A 15,586-nucleotide genomic window follows, 5' to 3' on the forward strand; every position below is an offset into this window, starting at 1 on the left:
AGATGTCATCACGTTCCATCTCCCCTCCCACAGCAAATAAAAGTATAATGCATTTCTTTCGTTGATTTTCAGGCATTCAGAAGGGATGTTCTTGCTGATTCAAGACAAAATAGTTCTGTCCAGGACTCTACACTGGGGATAAGGACATGGGACTCCTCCTGCCAGATTCCAGATGGTTCATCACAACTGACACCTTGGCTGACAACTGTGAACAGGATCTTCGGATTATTCTATTTTATTTTTGTGGGAGACCACAATCCCCAAACTCTAGGGCATATCAGGTACTAAATCAAATCCTAAGCTTTTCCATAACATTATTGCATTGTTATTTGTTTCCTATGAAGGACTTTGGACATTCAGATCTTACTCTTTATTTCTTGTAGGAAGTGGAAAATCCTTGGGTTTACATCTTGCAGTAGCTGAGTAATGACAAGGAGTTGTGTTTCTTATTTCCTATGGAAAATTTGGGGTTTAATCATTAGTTATCTATATATAGTATTTTAAATTCTTATAAATTGTAATTGCTTCTCATGGTTATTATGCTAATTACCAAATTGTTTCTTTGTTTCTTCTTTGTTGCTTTTGAGAGTATGCTTATTAATACTAGTTTTGCTACAGTTTGTAGGTGAGATAATTCCTGCATTCAGAACTTGGCCTATCAACAAGGAAACTTTAAAAGTTTATGAAATTTATGAATGTTTGCACACTTGGGGCATTGTGATTCATCTATTTACTTTCAACCCCTTTAAAATAAATYTATATGTAATTTTCTTATCATTTGAGAAAATCTTCCCTTGTTTTTGTTGGAGCCTAGTTTGATTTAGAGTATCTAAATGTTCAGGTGTTTATTTTTAAAATGTGGAATGGAAAATCTGTGAGCGGTATCCCATAGTGTAGCTCTTAATTCTAGTTTGTGTAGATGTCTAATGTTAAAAGCCTCTTGATAAAAGTGGTTAAAAAACAATCACTCCCTCCAATACAAGAAAGGAAAAAGTGTTTTAGCAGAGGGGGAATGCTTTTTACAGAAAAATCATGTTTATTTTGGGTAGCTGTTTGGCTATGGGTGGGCTTTATAATCAACTCAAAATTACTCAATAATCCACTTTTTTTTTTGTCCTAAAGGTTCCATATTTCTTGTAGAATTTTAAAATAACCTTTTCTAATGAGGATGTCTGATATTCTTACTGTGARAGATGAAACTGATGCAATGAAGGGTTCAGAAGCTGAATTTAAAGATACAGACYCAGTTGAAAACCTTAAAAAATCAGGAAGTGAGGAACAGATTCAAGTGGAAAAGGATGAAAATTGTCCTGATAACAAAAACGATATGCCGGTAAGAAGCTTATCTCTCATTCTTCACTAGTATATCATGTTAAATAAGTCTGTGTCTCGTTATTCTCCATTCTGTTGATCCTCTTACATGTTTCTTTGGTCCAGCTAGGAAAACTTGGCTGGTGTTAGGGAAGCAAGTATAATGATTATTGCTTCCTCTCTCCTCCTTTGTCCCACTTSTCTGTTTATACTTATGTAAATATGACTCAGTCACTTCTAATTCTTTGAAGTAGATGAGTGGTTTTCCTGAGAACAGATCATTTGCCCATGTTTGTGTTTCCCTGAGTGCATATGTGAAGTCTTTTCATTGTAGCAGAACAAGGAACAAGCTCAGGCTGCTTTTGCTGCTGCTGAATCCTGACAGAGTTTGGAGCTGGGCTGTGTGTGCTGAGTGTGGCTGCTTTGAACAAAGTGCTGCTGCTCAGCCCTGGGCAGAGGTGGCCAGCCCAGGGCCCTTGAGCTGTTGCACTTTGCAGGTGGCTCGGGTGTAGATTTTCCAGCAGAGCTGTTCAGCATAAGGCTGAAGTAATCAGCTGTAGGTAATCCAAATCCCCAAGAGTTGGAGGAATCCAGAGCTCCTGAGGCCAGCAGGTCTGCTTGYTGCCCCAGCCACCTGCAGAAACCCTGCAGGAGTGGCAGAATGAGCTGGTGTCATCCTGCTGATGTGGGCAAAGGTACTCCCTGCACCWTCCCTTCTCTGTTCTTCACTACTTGACAAGTTTAGCCAGGTGATTTTTGGGTAGGAAAGCTGAGGCAGTTCCTCACACACGCATCGAAAAGCTGAGGCATGTAAATGGGTGGCCTTTGCAGATGGGAAAARTACCTGTAAGGAAGTCATGGCATCAAGTGAGGAGGAGGGAAAACAAATAGTGTGCAAATACCTTGTGTCAGTGGAGAACACACTGATAAGGAAGGGTTAGGAATTTGTGGCAGCAGATTTAGTACCTCTGAGATTTAGTACCTCTGAGTGGGACAAGAGAGCTCACTCCTGGCTGAGGCTGCCCAACTGGTCATTGAGGCTGTAAGCAGCTCAGATGAGGTGAGGAGTTCAGGAAAGCAACTAAAAATTTCTGACACAACCTACAAAACACACCGGATTTCTAAAAGGAATCACGGAAGTTTGTGTTTTGCAAAGTCTATAGGAAACTATAGTTGTCCATAGGAATTTTGTGTCTGTGGGTTAATACTAAACAAATTTTTGTAGGAATCCTGATTGGGATATGTGGGATTCTCTTGTGGGTTGCAAAAACAGGACAGTAGCTTATTAGATTCTTGTTATTGAGATTTGAGAAGAAGGTTCTTTGGGGAGTAGTTTTGTTGAAGACTAACAATTCAGTATTCCACTGAGTGAAGTAAGCTTTATCTGCTATGTTAAATTACTTCCAGATAAATCTTGTAGACCACTGCAATAACAATAGTTTTACACTTTAATATCTGCTGGCTTTATTAAGACTGGCATCAGTGTAAATAGATAATTTTATGGAAAATATAAATCCTTGAAATGAAATACTTCTCCTGTAACATGAGAATAACTGCTACTAAAAAGCTGGTAGATATTATAGCTGAGCTGGTATTTTCATTAATAMATGGAATATTCTAGTAGTGAGTCTTAAAAGTTAATATAAGGTTTAGTTGTTTTCATACTATTTCATTCATAGTTCAGTAATTTGGAAAAATCTCATTCGTATTTTCTCATTTAACAAATTTTAGTGTGGGGACTTCTATGAGGCTCAAGTGGCAAATAAGAAATAAGCCTTCCTGCAAACAACTGCTGCTGTCTGGTCAGAGGGCAGAATGAACCTGTCAGTGCTGCCAGAGGCTGTGGGTTTGGCAGGTGTTGATTGCTTGGTTGGGTGCTTGTTCAGGAGTCAGAGCTGGTGGCTGAAATAATTATCTCACATCCACAAAATGCACTGGACACTGCATGAYGACAGCTTTTCTGTCTGTGCATTTAGTGTTGTGTCCAGGAATCTCTATCAGAATCACAACATTGCTGTTATATGAGCAGTTTAATTAAAAACTGAGGCTGAGGGTGCAGATTCCAGAGTGGAAGGAAGACAGCCATTTACCAAGTGGAACATGGCTAATGTGAGCAAGCCCCTTGCAACAATTGAATCAGCACAAGTTAATAATGTCACTTGTACTATGGAGCCTGCCAGTGCAAATATATATGCTYTATATTTGAGAATTTCTCATTTAAAGCATGTTTTATGCTAAAATACAAAACAAAAATTTGGGATTGTCCATTGTAAAAAAACCTTGTGGAACTATTGCAGTCAGCAAGTTTTTAACTAATGGATGATTAAACAATTTGATGGAATTTCAGTGGACACAGTAATTGTCATTAAGTGCAGGTTAAATGTTATTTTGGTGGTGTTACTGGGAAAAGAGCAAAGAATTTGCTGAGAAATGTTAGAAAATATTATCAGGAACTTACTGGAATTTGTTTTGTACTTCTGTTTACTAATTGAGTGCATCAGAGGATGGGTTGAGGTGGGAGTTGCATGGAAGTTGGATTTGGCTCTCCTCCCTAGGAACAGAATAGGTTTGGTATCTTCTGTCAAACTACAATCATACTCCTGAGTACAGTTATCACTTCCTTTTTGACTTCTTTGCAGCCAAGGAAGAAACAGGCTATGATTTTTCCTCTGTCTAAACTTGATATGGGTTGAATTCAAGTATGTTTCTGGAACTGCACAGCTCAGAAACTGGTGATTAGATTTTAAAATGTAACTTGTGTTTGTAAATTACAGATTGTTTTGAGAGGTTGTGCATTAGTAACTGATTTGCTGCTGTGTCTGCTGTTGGAGGTRCAATGTGAATGAGGAAAATACCTAATTAGAGTACATGGCCAGCAATCCCAATTTCTTCAAGCAGTGCAAAAGTAGTATAATTGATAGAGATCATTTCTAAATTGGCATATTTGGAGTGAGGTTCAAGTGTCATTTAAATGGCACTGGAGACAAGAGGCACTCTTAGGAAAAGTACTTTCACAGAAGTCACGTGCACAGCACCACTGTGRTGGATTCTGTGATCAAAAAGGTTTTGGTTCTTTAGTCACTGTTGTCTCCCACCTGTTAAATCTTATCCAGGCTAGGTGACAACAAATTAATTCAAAATTAGCTGGAGTACAGTGTCTGTGGTTGCCTCTGTCTCTGGGTGGTGAGACAGGCAGTGTCATCCACTGTAAGGACAAAGCATCAAGAAATATTGACAACTAATTAAAGATTCTGGACTTATCCTACAATATATCCCTTATGTTTTATTAGGAAGATTTCTTTTTTAAAAACCAAAAAAGCCTCATGGCATGAGTGCAGAGTTGCGTGCATCAACTGTATGGAATTTTTTTTTACTTGGTGACTTGGCATCTCTTTCTACATGTATCTTCATTCCATACTAGCACAAACCTTGGTCTTCTCTCTCTGTTTCACAGCTGAAGTACTCTGAATCCTTTCTTTGCCTCCTCCCCAGCTGTTTTGGTCTTGTCAGGATTTACCTGTCTTTGTCTCCAAAATATGTGATGTAATACTTTTGAATAGATAAATGATCAGGCAGATTCTCTTACTTTTGAACTGCCTCCAAGTCCAAGAGTGAGACTTTTTCCATCAGTCCATCCTCTACTGTGTCATGGAAAATTGCTGTCACTGCTCACTAATGCAGGACAGCAAGTAACCATAGACCACACTGTTCTTTCCCTCAGCTTTACAAACTATCCGTGGTTCTTGCAACTGTAGCACTTGACTGGATTTAAAATTGAGGCCTAATTTTGCAGAAAGGTAAAAAACTGAATGTCCTTAGAAAACTCTTTGTTCAGGTTTGTCTTGTTGTGCCTATCCTCAGAGATGCCCAAATGGTACTTCAGAAATAGAGCCCCTTCTCACAAAACCTTTCACACGTCTGAATTTGCCATCTTGTGCCTGACCTGTTTTTATCTGACTTGTTTAGACAGCACAGTGATGATAGAGGAAGGCATGTAACAGCTCCAGATCTCTGCTTTGCATTCAGTATACATGATCTGGTGASGTACTTAGGAGAAAATGAAGTAGGCAAATACTCCTACTGAAAACCTGGATATTTATGATTATATGTTTTTGATCAATGCTATCTTCTCTTTTTATTTTGCCATTGGAAATGTAGTGTAGTAGTTGGTCTTAAAAGTTGTTTGTGGGGTTTTATCAAAGGCAAGAACCTAATCATTATTTTCATTATGCAATTATTTGGAATACTTGCTTTTAAACACTATCTTGAAATCATGCCCATAATGACTATAAATAGAGCTTTCATTAACACAGTGTTTTCTCAAGGCAGTAGAAGTCTTTGAGAGCTGCAAATATAAAAAAAATTGCCTAATTTGCACTCACCAAGGACTGCATATTCTAAATTAGCTAGAAATTCTTTTTCACAAATGGGAAATATAAAGATGCTCTATAGGAGCAAAACAGTAAATGTAGAGAAATTAGGGCAGAATAAAATTCATGGCCCTGAAAAGAGAGAAAATGTGTATTAACAGCTACAGTGTGCATTGGCTACCTACTGTCCTGGAATTCCTGTGGAAGTGGTGTCATCCTCTGTCARAGTGGTTTTGTCCCAGAAAGAAAGGTTGTGCATCACCATCTTCAAGCTCTGAGAGTGCAGTTGCTGGGGTATCAGAGGACTTGGGGTTTGGAGTTGCAGACAAGACCTTGCACCATTGGTCTGTCGTCACCTGAGCTGTCCCTGCAGTCCAGCCCTACCAGGCTTATTCCAGTGCTTCTCACCTGACCCATATGTGCTGCTCATTGCTCACTGTTACACCTGGGCTTGAGGGGCTGGCATTTCATGTTTTGACGTCCTTGAAGTCACACAGGAAAGCCAGGAATCCACACCTGTCACRGGAGTGTTATACAAGTCTGTTTTTTCTAGAGGATAAATTTGAATATGACAGTGGAGTGATGATTGTCTCATCTGTGAAGGGAAACCTCCCTCCTGCAGTGGCCCCCAGCTCTCCCCAGTACTGCTGGTATTGGTTTAGTCCCACCAACAATTTCTTCTTTTTTTTTTTTTTTTTTTTTTTTTTTTTTTTCTTTTTACTCTTAAAAATATGCATGATTTATCTAATTAGTGAGCAGTAACTTGATGTCCTGTATAACTAGGTTGAATTCCCTCTTGTGCCCTATCAAATGCTGGATCTGGAGTGTTTGCTCTGTATATTCTTTTGGCTTATATACTRGCTTCAAAGCTTCCAAAATTTTGCAAAAGATAAACAATTGCCTGAGTATAGATTCTTTTGCCTCTTGATAGTGAACTGAAGACCTCACTGACAGCCCTGATTTGACTTTAAATTTGCACTACTTGRTTTGAACACACCCAAGCTAATTGACTCTGGAGTGATTGATAGGAGCTTGGGAAATAATCCAGTTTTTAAAATTTAGTAGCTTGGTGTAACAGAAACTTCGTCAGGGATATGTAGTGCCAGCTTTCGGCATGCAAGAAATGCTTTCAGCTGAGATGRTGGATAGGAAAAGGTATTTTGCAGGTAACAGAAAAACTCAAAGTCTCTGTGTGGTTGCAGGTATGGAAACAGCAAAACTCAAGAGTCTGAATGGTTCCAGGTATGGAAGTATTTGAACTGTCTTTGCTGCTCAAAATCTCAGCAAGCTTCCTTTAAAAAGCTGCTGATGAGTTCAGTGAGTTTCCAGTGCAGCTATTTAAAATGCTGTTACATAGTGAAATGAGCTTAAATGAGCTTCCCTTCTGCTGCTTCCCTTAGCTGCTCCTCAGCTAAGCTGGTGCAACATCCAAAATTGGCATATGGGACTTGAGGGAAATGAGAGAAAAAGCACTTGTGCCTTTACRTGGTAGAGCTCTGGTGTAGGTGAAGTGTTCTTTTTAGCAATGTTGTAGCTCCTGCTAAGAAGTTCAGGCACTTGATAGACATCTCCTGTGAGCCAAGGCAAGGAGAGCTGCATTCATGGAGKTTTCCAGTGGAGTCTCTATTTAGTTCCCTTTTTAAAGGAGGAAATAATGTCCATTAAACAACATTTGAAATTATATTAATGATGTTAATTTCTCCTTACAAATATTAGGCCTGTGCTCACGAAAACCAGTTCTGTTAAAAGCTTGTAAGCTTGTCTGTTCATTAGTTTAATTTTTCCAGGGAAACCAATACTTAAATTATGTGCCACTAAATGTTTCTATTCTTATACTACTGGCACTGAGGGTTGACTTATATTTAACTATGCATTTAACAAACCATTAAATGCTTTTATTGATTCAAATGTACCTTTCAGTTATGCATACTTTAATAAAAGTCTGGTAATTCTTTTTAAAGGRACAATATTAAGAGAAGAAGGGCTTTGAGAAGAAAAAAACAATTATTGCATAATAAGTTACTAAAATGGCTCTGGGAGGAGAAAAAGCATATTAATTCATAGTAAGTTGCTAAATGAAAGAAAWAAAAAAAGACCAGTAGCCCATTTTAAGATATACTTTMATAGGTCCCAAGATGAAAGAAAAAMCCCCATGTGTTTTAAGCTGCTTATGRTAAGACATCATCTGTTATTTGTTCCCCTGGTGGAGGCAATGCTTTTTTGKTTTTGATACCATTTTTCTAGGWAGGTTTCAGGAATAGGAAGAAAATACATTAAAAAAATCTCATGTTGCCAAGGAAATTAGGAAACAAGAATTGAAAGTGTAGGAGCTGGCTGTGAGAGTAACCTGCTTGGATGCCACTGAACAAAGATAATACTTGGTTCTGTTAAAGTGCTCTAATATCTGTTGTTGATAAATGAAGAAGGGAAATCAAGGACAAGCCTGACGAAAGTGGGAGAGCGCCTAATCCGTCAGCCAAAAGCACCTGCTGTTCCTTTCACAGATCTGCCCGTGTCAGTGATAACTGTCAAAGCTTTCTCTTGTACAGACTTTTGCATTAACAAACTTGTACCACTGAGTTTAATCTAACCCTTCTCTGTTGTGCCTGTCGCCAGCGGCCAGTGCAGTCCTTTGGACAGACAGCCAAAAGGTCCAAGGTACGGTAGCCCGGCGTGCTGGCATGCGAAGGGAGCCCTTCATGCTTGGTGCAGCTTTGTTACTTTGTGGAAAGTGCCTTTTAGTTTTATTTTTTGGCATTGTAGCTTTGTTTTATTCTGTTGGATTTTTGTCTTGCCTAGTTGTCTGCTTTTGTGATTTGCCTTTATATTTTTGGTGGCTTTTTATTGTTATGGAGAGAAACACCTTCCCAAACATTTTATTTWYTTTTCATTAGATGTGCTCTGTTGTGCTGGTAGTGCCTTCAAAAGCTGCAATTGCTTGGGTATTTTTATCCTAAAGGGAATTATTTATTCTATGAAAGCATTAAAAATGCGTTTTTCAGCCATTTTATTTTACATATAATGAATGAGAAAATAACGGCTTATGGTATATTGATATAATCTTTTATAAGCCATAGTTGTTAATTTTACATACTTTCCTTTAGTCAAACACAAAGTTAAAGTTAGTTCGGAGCCTTGCTGTATGTGAAGAATATCCACCACCTCCCACAGCTGAAATATCACAGGACCTCCAGGTAAAAATCACCTTACTGAAGTTTCTGGAACAATTTCAAGTAACTTGTTCAAAGGAAAATCTGTTGAGTATTTTTAAATATGTGGACACCATGTAGCTTTAGGGTTTTTTTTAATTCAGATCTAATAGAGGTGATAATATCAGATGCAGAATGTGGGCCTTTGTTTCTCTTAATTGTATTAGTTGATATCAGTGCATAGAAAGAGGGGTTTGTCAGTTATTTTAACTTTTTAGTCCTACAGTGCACTTGAGGGACTCTTAAATTTCTTAAGTGCTGTCGGTAAGACAGAAACATGGTGATTAGTGTGGAGTATAATTTATCAGTTTCTTATTTTTTGACAATGGTAATAGTTGTAATTTCTGGTGTTGTAACTGAATTCCTGCATATTGGTCACAATTGCTGGTAACTCTGTAACACCTGCCTGAGTTATGTGTGAATTAATCAGTCAAAATTGTACAACAAACCTAAAGAAGTTCCTACATGCTGAACAAAATATGTAAAATCAGTTTAGAGAATTTAAACAAAATCCAAGTTTCCTGACTTTACCTTCATACCAGCCTGTRTGTTCAGAGCAAAACCCTACTATTGCCTTTAGTTCTGTGTATGAAGGAGGGCCATCAAAATGCTGTTGTTTTTTCATGCCTATCAAAACAGAAATGGGCCTTTGCTGTTAYTGAAAACCTTCTGAACTGTGCTTTTGTGAAAAGTCTCACTTTGGTTAAGATGGAAGCAGTAGAAAGCAGGGTATGAGTGGGTTTTGCTGGTGAGGTGTTAACTCAGTTTTGGGGAAGGATGGGCTCATGTATGTGTTTGTGAAGCTAAATTTTTTTTGAGACTGAGACACACAGTATCTAGGTTTGGGGGCTTTTTTGTTCCTTTGGGAAAATAAAGAAACAGTATTTTTGGAAGCTTTCACTAATATAGCAGAATTTAAAGTGTTGACTAAAGGAATTCAGAAACTGGGCCTGTTACTTTGATGAAAATCCATCATAGATTGGTAAAGGTTGCAAAGTAAGCRATTAAAAGCCAACAGTAAAGCTGTTTACAATGATTTGCAAGCCTGTTGTAATGTTTCTCATAAGATAACAAAATAGACTGAGAGATCTGGTCAGGCTGAATTGTTCAGTCTGAGGCAGAGGGGTTTAACTTTCTCAGTCACTGTAGCAGATTTACCAGAAGACAGAAGTCTGATTTGGTGGACTGTTCATCCATGGTACATTTCCAGCCTGAGAGGCATTAAGATTTTCCATCCACCATCACTACAGAAGGCCATGTGTTGAATGATTTAAAGTCAGACATTTACAAGAAGTATTCTCCTCAGGTGGCATTTGTGGCCAAGTCCTCTGGGAATGTGTCCTTAGCTGTGTGCTACCAGGTGGTTCTCAAAAGGAATTCTTGCAGTGGTTGAAGGGATGTCAGGGCTGGTTCTGCAGAATGAATTGAATWGTGTGCTAATGTAAGTTTGCACAAAAGGAATATCATAAAGCAGATTGCCTTAAGARCAAAATTAGAGCTAGCTGTGAGTTTTCTTTGGAAGCAGTAATGTAGAAGAAATGGCTTATGAATCCCAATAGCTGTGCAGAGAAATGATTGCGAGAATAAATTTAGTTCTTCCCTGCAGGGTGGAGAAATGCATGTTGGAGAGTTAGAAGTGGCAATCTGTTAGGATTCTGGCACTGTAGTGTACATCCCGTGGGGCACAGGTCTCCCATGACCCTTTGTGACAACTCACACAGGCAATTTCTTTACTCATTTTGCCTCCTTTCCCAAAGAATCATTGGGAAAGCATGGAAGAGCCCTTCATATGTGCCAGTCAGCTGCCTGCAGCCCCACACTSGGAAGCATTAATTGTGTCTGGGATGTGTGGGAGGTCCAATGGCTCAGAGAAGGAAGAGCCTGCCTTGCACAGGCCTCTCTGGCAGCAGGAGAATCATCGATACWTCCCCTTCCTGGAAGGGTCATTGCTCTGTTGTATCACTGATGGCAACTGAAAATGGGCTTCCAGATTTCTGTTAGTGCTTAAAATGGATTTTAAGACACAGGAAGAATGAAATTCAGAATAATGTTGCTGGTGATATTTGGAGAATCCAAATTTTCAGTTATTAGAAAGTGTTAGGATGAAAAATATATAGACTCAACTAGGGAGTGGTGTGAGTTTGGGGATAACTCTATGGTCTTTTCTATGACTGTTCATCAGTCATCCCTTCACACCAGCAGCTCCAGCAGGGCAAAATCCTGACACAGGTTGATGTAGGAGACACTTAGCAAGGCCCTGCTGGCACCCTTGGCTTTCTCCTTGGAAGGCTGTGATGGAAGAGGGGGAACAATGAAATTGTCTCAAGCAGATAAATTTATTTTCTGATCAATGTTTCTATTTTCAATTGCAACATGAAACAAGATACTGCTTCTTCCTGAGAAACCCAGGTTAAGAGCACTTCATGTTTTTAATCCTTGCTAAAAAGCACTGGCAGCCCTTTACTGAGAGGTGCTGTGAAAGTACCAACTTTTAAATTTATTGTGAGGGGAAGAACATAACTGTGGTATGTTTGATCTTGTATCTTTGTAACACCAACTCTGTTCTCTTGCCATCATTTGTGTAAACATCAGGTTGTTCTGACTGTGCTCCAATATGAAGTACAAGCACTAGAAAAGGGTAATCAAGTTCAGCCCTTTGCCAGGAAGAGCTTTTTTCTTATGAATGACAATTGTTATTATGGGTAACAAGTAAATAAACCTTCAAAAGATTGAACATTATAAGCAAAGTAAAATAACCCAGTGGAGACAGAGTGGGGGGAGAAGGCAAGAGGCAGTAATGTTAGTTTCTATTGACTTATGATGGTTTTTCTGGTAAAAKTCCAGCCTCAGAATGCAGGATTTTGACAAATATTCATACCTTTCTCCAAAATGTGTTAAGCTGGTGGGATTTATCAGGTTTTGATGGTTTGGGGTGTTTTGTTTGGCTTTTTCTTGTTTAATCAAAATTTGGTGACAGTTCCTTCTTCTACCAATGAGGGCTTGGAATGGGTGATCTGAGTTAGGCTGAGGAGTCCAAATGCCAGCAGAGACCTGCTGCAAACGGGATTAAGAGTTTTATAAGGGAAGAGAAGTTAAAAGATTTTTCRTCAGTTTTCCAGTCAAGTAGGTCATATTTAATTAGATGCTACAGTTTTTATAGCATGAAATCACAAGAAAGTGCCCTTTGGTACCCAGTTCTGATGTATCACACTTTGAAGTAGAGCTGGTGGTAGTAGCAGAACTGGCTGTTCAGATGGTGATKCCTTTTTTTAGCTCTCGTTGGGGAAGGAAGTATGAAAATGATTACTTGCTGAGATCCTTTGACTAAACTATTGCTGTGTGCATTACTTGGAATGAGTTTAGAAGTTGCAGTCACTTTGCTAGTGAAGAAACATCAGACTATGAAAATTTGCTTAATTTCCTGATAGTTTTGTAGAGTGTCACTRTAACATGGAGGAGAACACAGTGAATCCAAATCAGGAATTATTTCTTCRTAAGACAGAAACCTTTTCCTCCTCAAATGATGGTTACACGGCTACTTGGTGAATGTTAAGAGTAGTACATTTTGTAGTGACAGATAAATTGCTCATTTGATTTATGCTCAGCTTTATGAGGTAAGGAATGCAAAGATTTGTTCTGGACTCCTTGAGGTTTATAGCCAAGTAAATTCTCAAGACTAGGAAAGAATCAGATGAGAGAGGTCCATTCTGGTGACCAAGGGTGGTATTTATCAGATGTGGTTATAGACACTGTCCAAAGCTGAGAAGTCTTCATTCACATTGAGATGCAGTTTGGTTGGTGCTCATTAATTAAGAAGTTTAACTGGAACATTTAGTATGGGGGAAAGTCATAATGAAAGGGAGAGCTGGTAAAACTGTGACCATTTTTTTCCTCATTTGAAGAAGTTGTTGCCCTGAAGCTGCATTTGTGAACTSCTGCTGGACCATAGCCTGGGTAGTGCAGGGCTCCCATTGTGCCGGCACAGGCAGGAGTGGCTGCGGGCTGGGCACGTGGACAGGTTCCAGCCTGGTGAATCCTGGCTATATTTAACTCTGGCCCCATTCCAGGCGGAGATCAAGCCTGTGCAATGACACAAGAGCAGAAGCTTAGAGCAAGGGCCCGGATATGAGTGAGAATGGCTTTGAGGGAGCAGTGAGGACTTGCGTGGGAAAGGATTAAGGTGCAGCACAGAGGAGGRATAGGCAAGAGTGCATGAGGGGCAGCTCTCTAGATTGGGAAGGATTAGATGTTCTTGGGAATGTTGAGCATGGACTCAGCTGGCATCTGGGAGAGCAGAACTGACATTTCAGGGAGTTAAAAGGTGACAGGGTAGTCTGGCTCTGACAGGACTTGGCCATTGCTCCTCTGGGAGTCATTCAGACACGGTGATTCCATTGCTCCTGAGCTGCTCAGGTTTGGCTGTCTGAACTTCACTGACAACCTCATGAAAGAGTAAAGAGTCACAAAGAACCAGCTGCAGTCTTGCACTATTTAGGGTATTTAGGGTACAATTACATCACTAATTTCAGAGGGAAACTTTCTGCTATATTTGAGAAATAGGTTTTATAATAGTTCACATACCATGGATTTTGAGATGGTTGCACACAAAGMTACTCTGTCAAAATACACAGGAAGTTATGAAACTTAGCCTTGATGACAGGTTTGCAAACTATGCCTTGATATATTGTACTGTAAATATTGCCCTTTTTTTCTGAATCTTGAAATGCTGGTCTGCCTTAGATTGAAATTTTTGGTTTGTTGTATTTTTTCTTGGTATGAACCAAACCAATCTTAAAACTGGAATATTTTGTTACATGTATGGAGGAAGATACTTTGCAATAGCATTCAGGGTCTGGAAGTGTGTGGCAATTCTAAAATGTTTATGGGCCTTTCTATGCCATCTCTGTACTTTTTAATTTACTGATTAATAATTTARTTGTACAGTCACATGAAGCACATGCAGAATCAGAATATATAGACCATTTTTTTGCTGTTGTTGCTTCATTGTTTTGCAGGTAATGTAGTACAGAACAGTTCTCCTGCAGGTATTGAAATAATTTGTGTGRTGACTGATTTTTACTTTTTGACAGGAGAAAATTCAGATCCAGTTGTCACAGTCTTTTGAAAAAGAAGAAAAACCTGCAAAAGATGAATCAGAAAARGAAAAATCCAGTGATAAACTGTCCAGAAAAATGTTATCAAGAGGTTTGCTATCCGTCCTTGTGCTTTTAAATGTACTGTGTAGATGAAGAACGTATGAAAATACTGTGCTATTTCCAGGTCTTCATTGCATAAACATTGCTTTATTTTTTTTTTCAAGTTAAGCAAATAGATTAGACACCTTTGAGCTGGAGAAAGACTTGGTCCCAGAGGAAAGAGAGCTTTTGAGACTATGTCAAACCCTCCAGAAAATGTTTTTCCTTTCTCTCTTGTCTGACTGCAGAGCAGCACAAAAACAGCTCTGTTGTCTCAGTTGTGCCCAAGTGTTCTTTAAGCTGACTTTATAAGTCACTGGAAGCTCCTTGCTTTTACCTAGACTTGGTTGTCACAGGACTTGTGAAACCCAAGTCAGAATGGCACAGCTCCCTTTGTACTTTTTCTGATCCTCATTCAAAAGGAGTCAGTGTTCTCCTTTGTTTATTTTACTTTTGATAATATCTAGCTTTTTTTTTAATAAAGTTTTGGAGCAAAGGTAGAACTGTATAAATTAAAAGGACAGTTATGTTTTCAATTAAATATTACTGCATTCTGGATTGATGCACAGTCTATGTGCTGAAAATCTTTGGGTTTTAATCTGAAAGAGAGCTGTGACATTAATGACATGAGCCAGTTTTTGTCCATGCTGTCTAATGCCTCCWACCCATAGAACACTTCATGCGTTTAAGTTGGCAAATAATTTTACAGCTCTTGCTTTAAATATCCAGAATGGTTACCTAAATATCTTGGATCAGACAGTGTATAGGAAATAACTTTGGAGCCAGAATTCTYTTTGAGACAAATGGCACTTGTCCATCTTGTGTCCAACAATTCCATAAGGCATGCCTCATGTGGAATTTCAGTGCATCTTGTCCCAGGTATCTGTGAAATTAAAAGCACTGGGATGAAGAACTTAACCTGCATTTATAAATCATGGTCTTTGGAATGATGTCTTAAACACCACCACTACCACCCCCAAACACCCAATAASTAATGGTGGGGAGTTGAGAGCAAAGTGACAAAATGCATGTGGTAGCGGTGGCTGTTCTAATTCAACAACTCTCTCCTTTGAAGGTTAATTACTTCCCAATATAGGATATGCCAAAATAGAAAATTATGGAATTTTAGCTTCAGTTCTAGTAATTATAACTAAATCATTTTAGTTAGCTCACTTTCAAATTAGGAAAATTGAAGTAAATARTTAAAGTTTTCACCAATTATAGCCTTTTGTTGCCTTCTCCTCCTCAGAATCAAAAGTAGTTCCAAACAATGAGTGCTCAGATTTGCTTGGTTTCACTTACACTCTCTGGGCAGGTGGAAGAGCTGGGAGCTAGACATGAGTTTGAGTTGTGCCTAAATAAGTTGAGATAGATTAACACATAAGTAGTTCTTAGAAGAAATCTAGTTCCAGAAATACTGTTCCAACACCTGTTGATTTGAATTCTAGGATCTGGAACTCAGAGGTGCTCTTRTAASGGAAAATTTGGTGTTACATAATTC

General features: G+C 38.8%; 1 protein-coding gene across 9 annotated transcripts in view; it reads left to right on the forward strand.

Annotated features, from left to right (window-relative positions):
• The first annotated feature begins 218 nt into the window (after positions 1-218).
• R3HDM1 (R3H domain containing 1) overlaps positions 219-15,586 on the forward strand; it is a 50,657-nt gene continuing 35,289 nt past the window's right edge. For 8 of the 9 annotated variants that reach the window (XM_057366553.1, XM_057366558.1, XM_057366557.1 and 5 more), the window contains exons 1-5: positions 219-281; positions 1,123-1,333; positions 8,298-8,339; positions 8,786-8,875; positions 13,981-14,095. In XM_057366553.1, the coding sequence (XP_057222536.1) occupies positions 1,163-1,333; positions 8,298-8,339; positions 8,786-8,875; positions 13,981-14,095 (418 nt within the window). In that variant the 5' untranslated portion in view covers positions 219-281; positions 1,123-1,162. The remainder of the gene's footprint in view (positions 282-1,122; positions 1,334-8,297; positions 8,340-8,785; positions 8,876-13,980; positions 14,096-15,586) is intronic. The other variant, XM_057366562.1, reaches the window with a different exon arrangement.

This window comes from Malurus melanocephalus, unplaced genomic scaffold (genome assembly GCF_030028575.1).
Source record: "Malurus melanocephalus ecotype Western Australia unplaced genomic scaffold, MMel_1.1 scaffold_67, whole genome shotgun sequence".
Lineage (NCBI taxonomy): Eukaryota > Metazoa > Chordata > Aves > Passeriformes > Maluridae > Malurus > Malurus melanocephalus.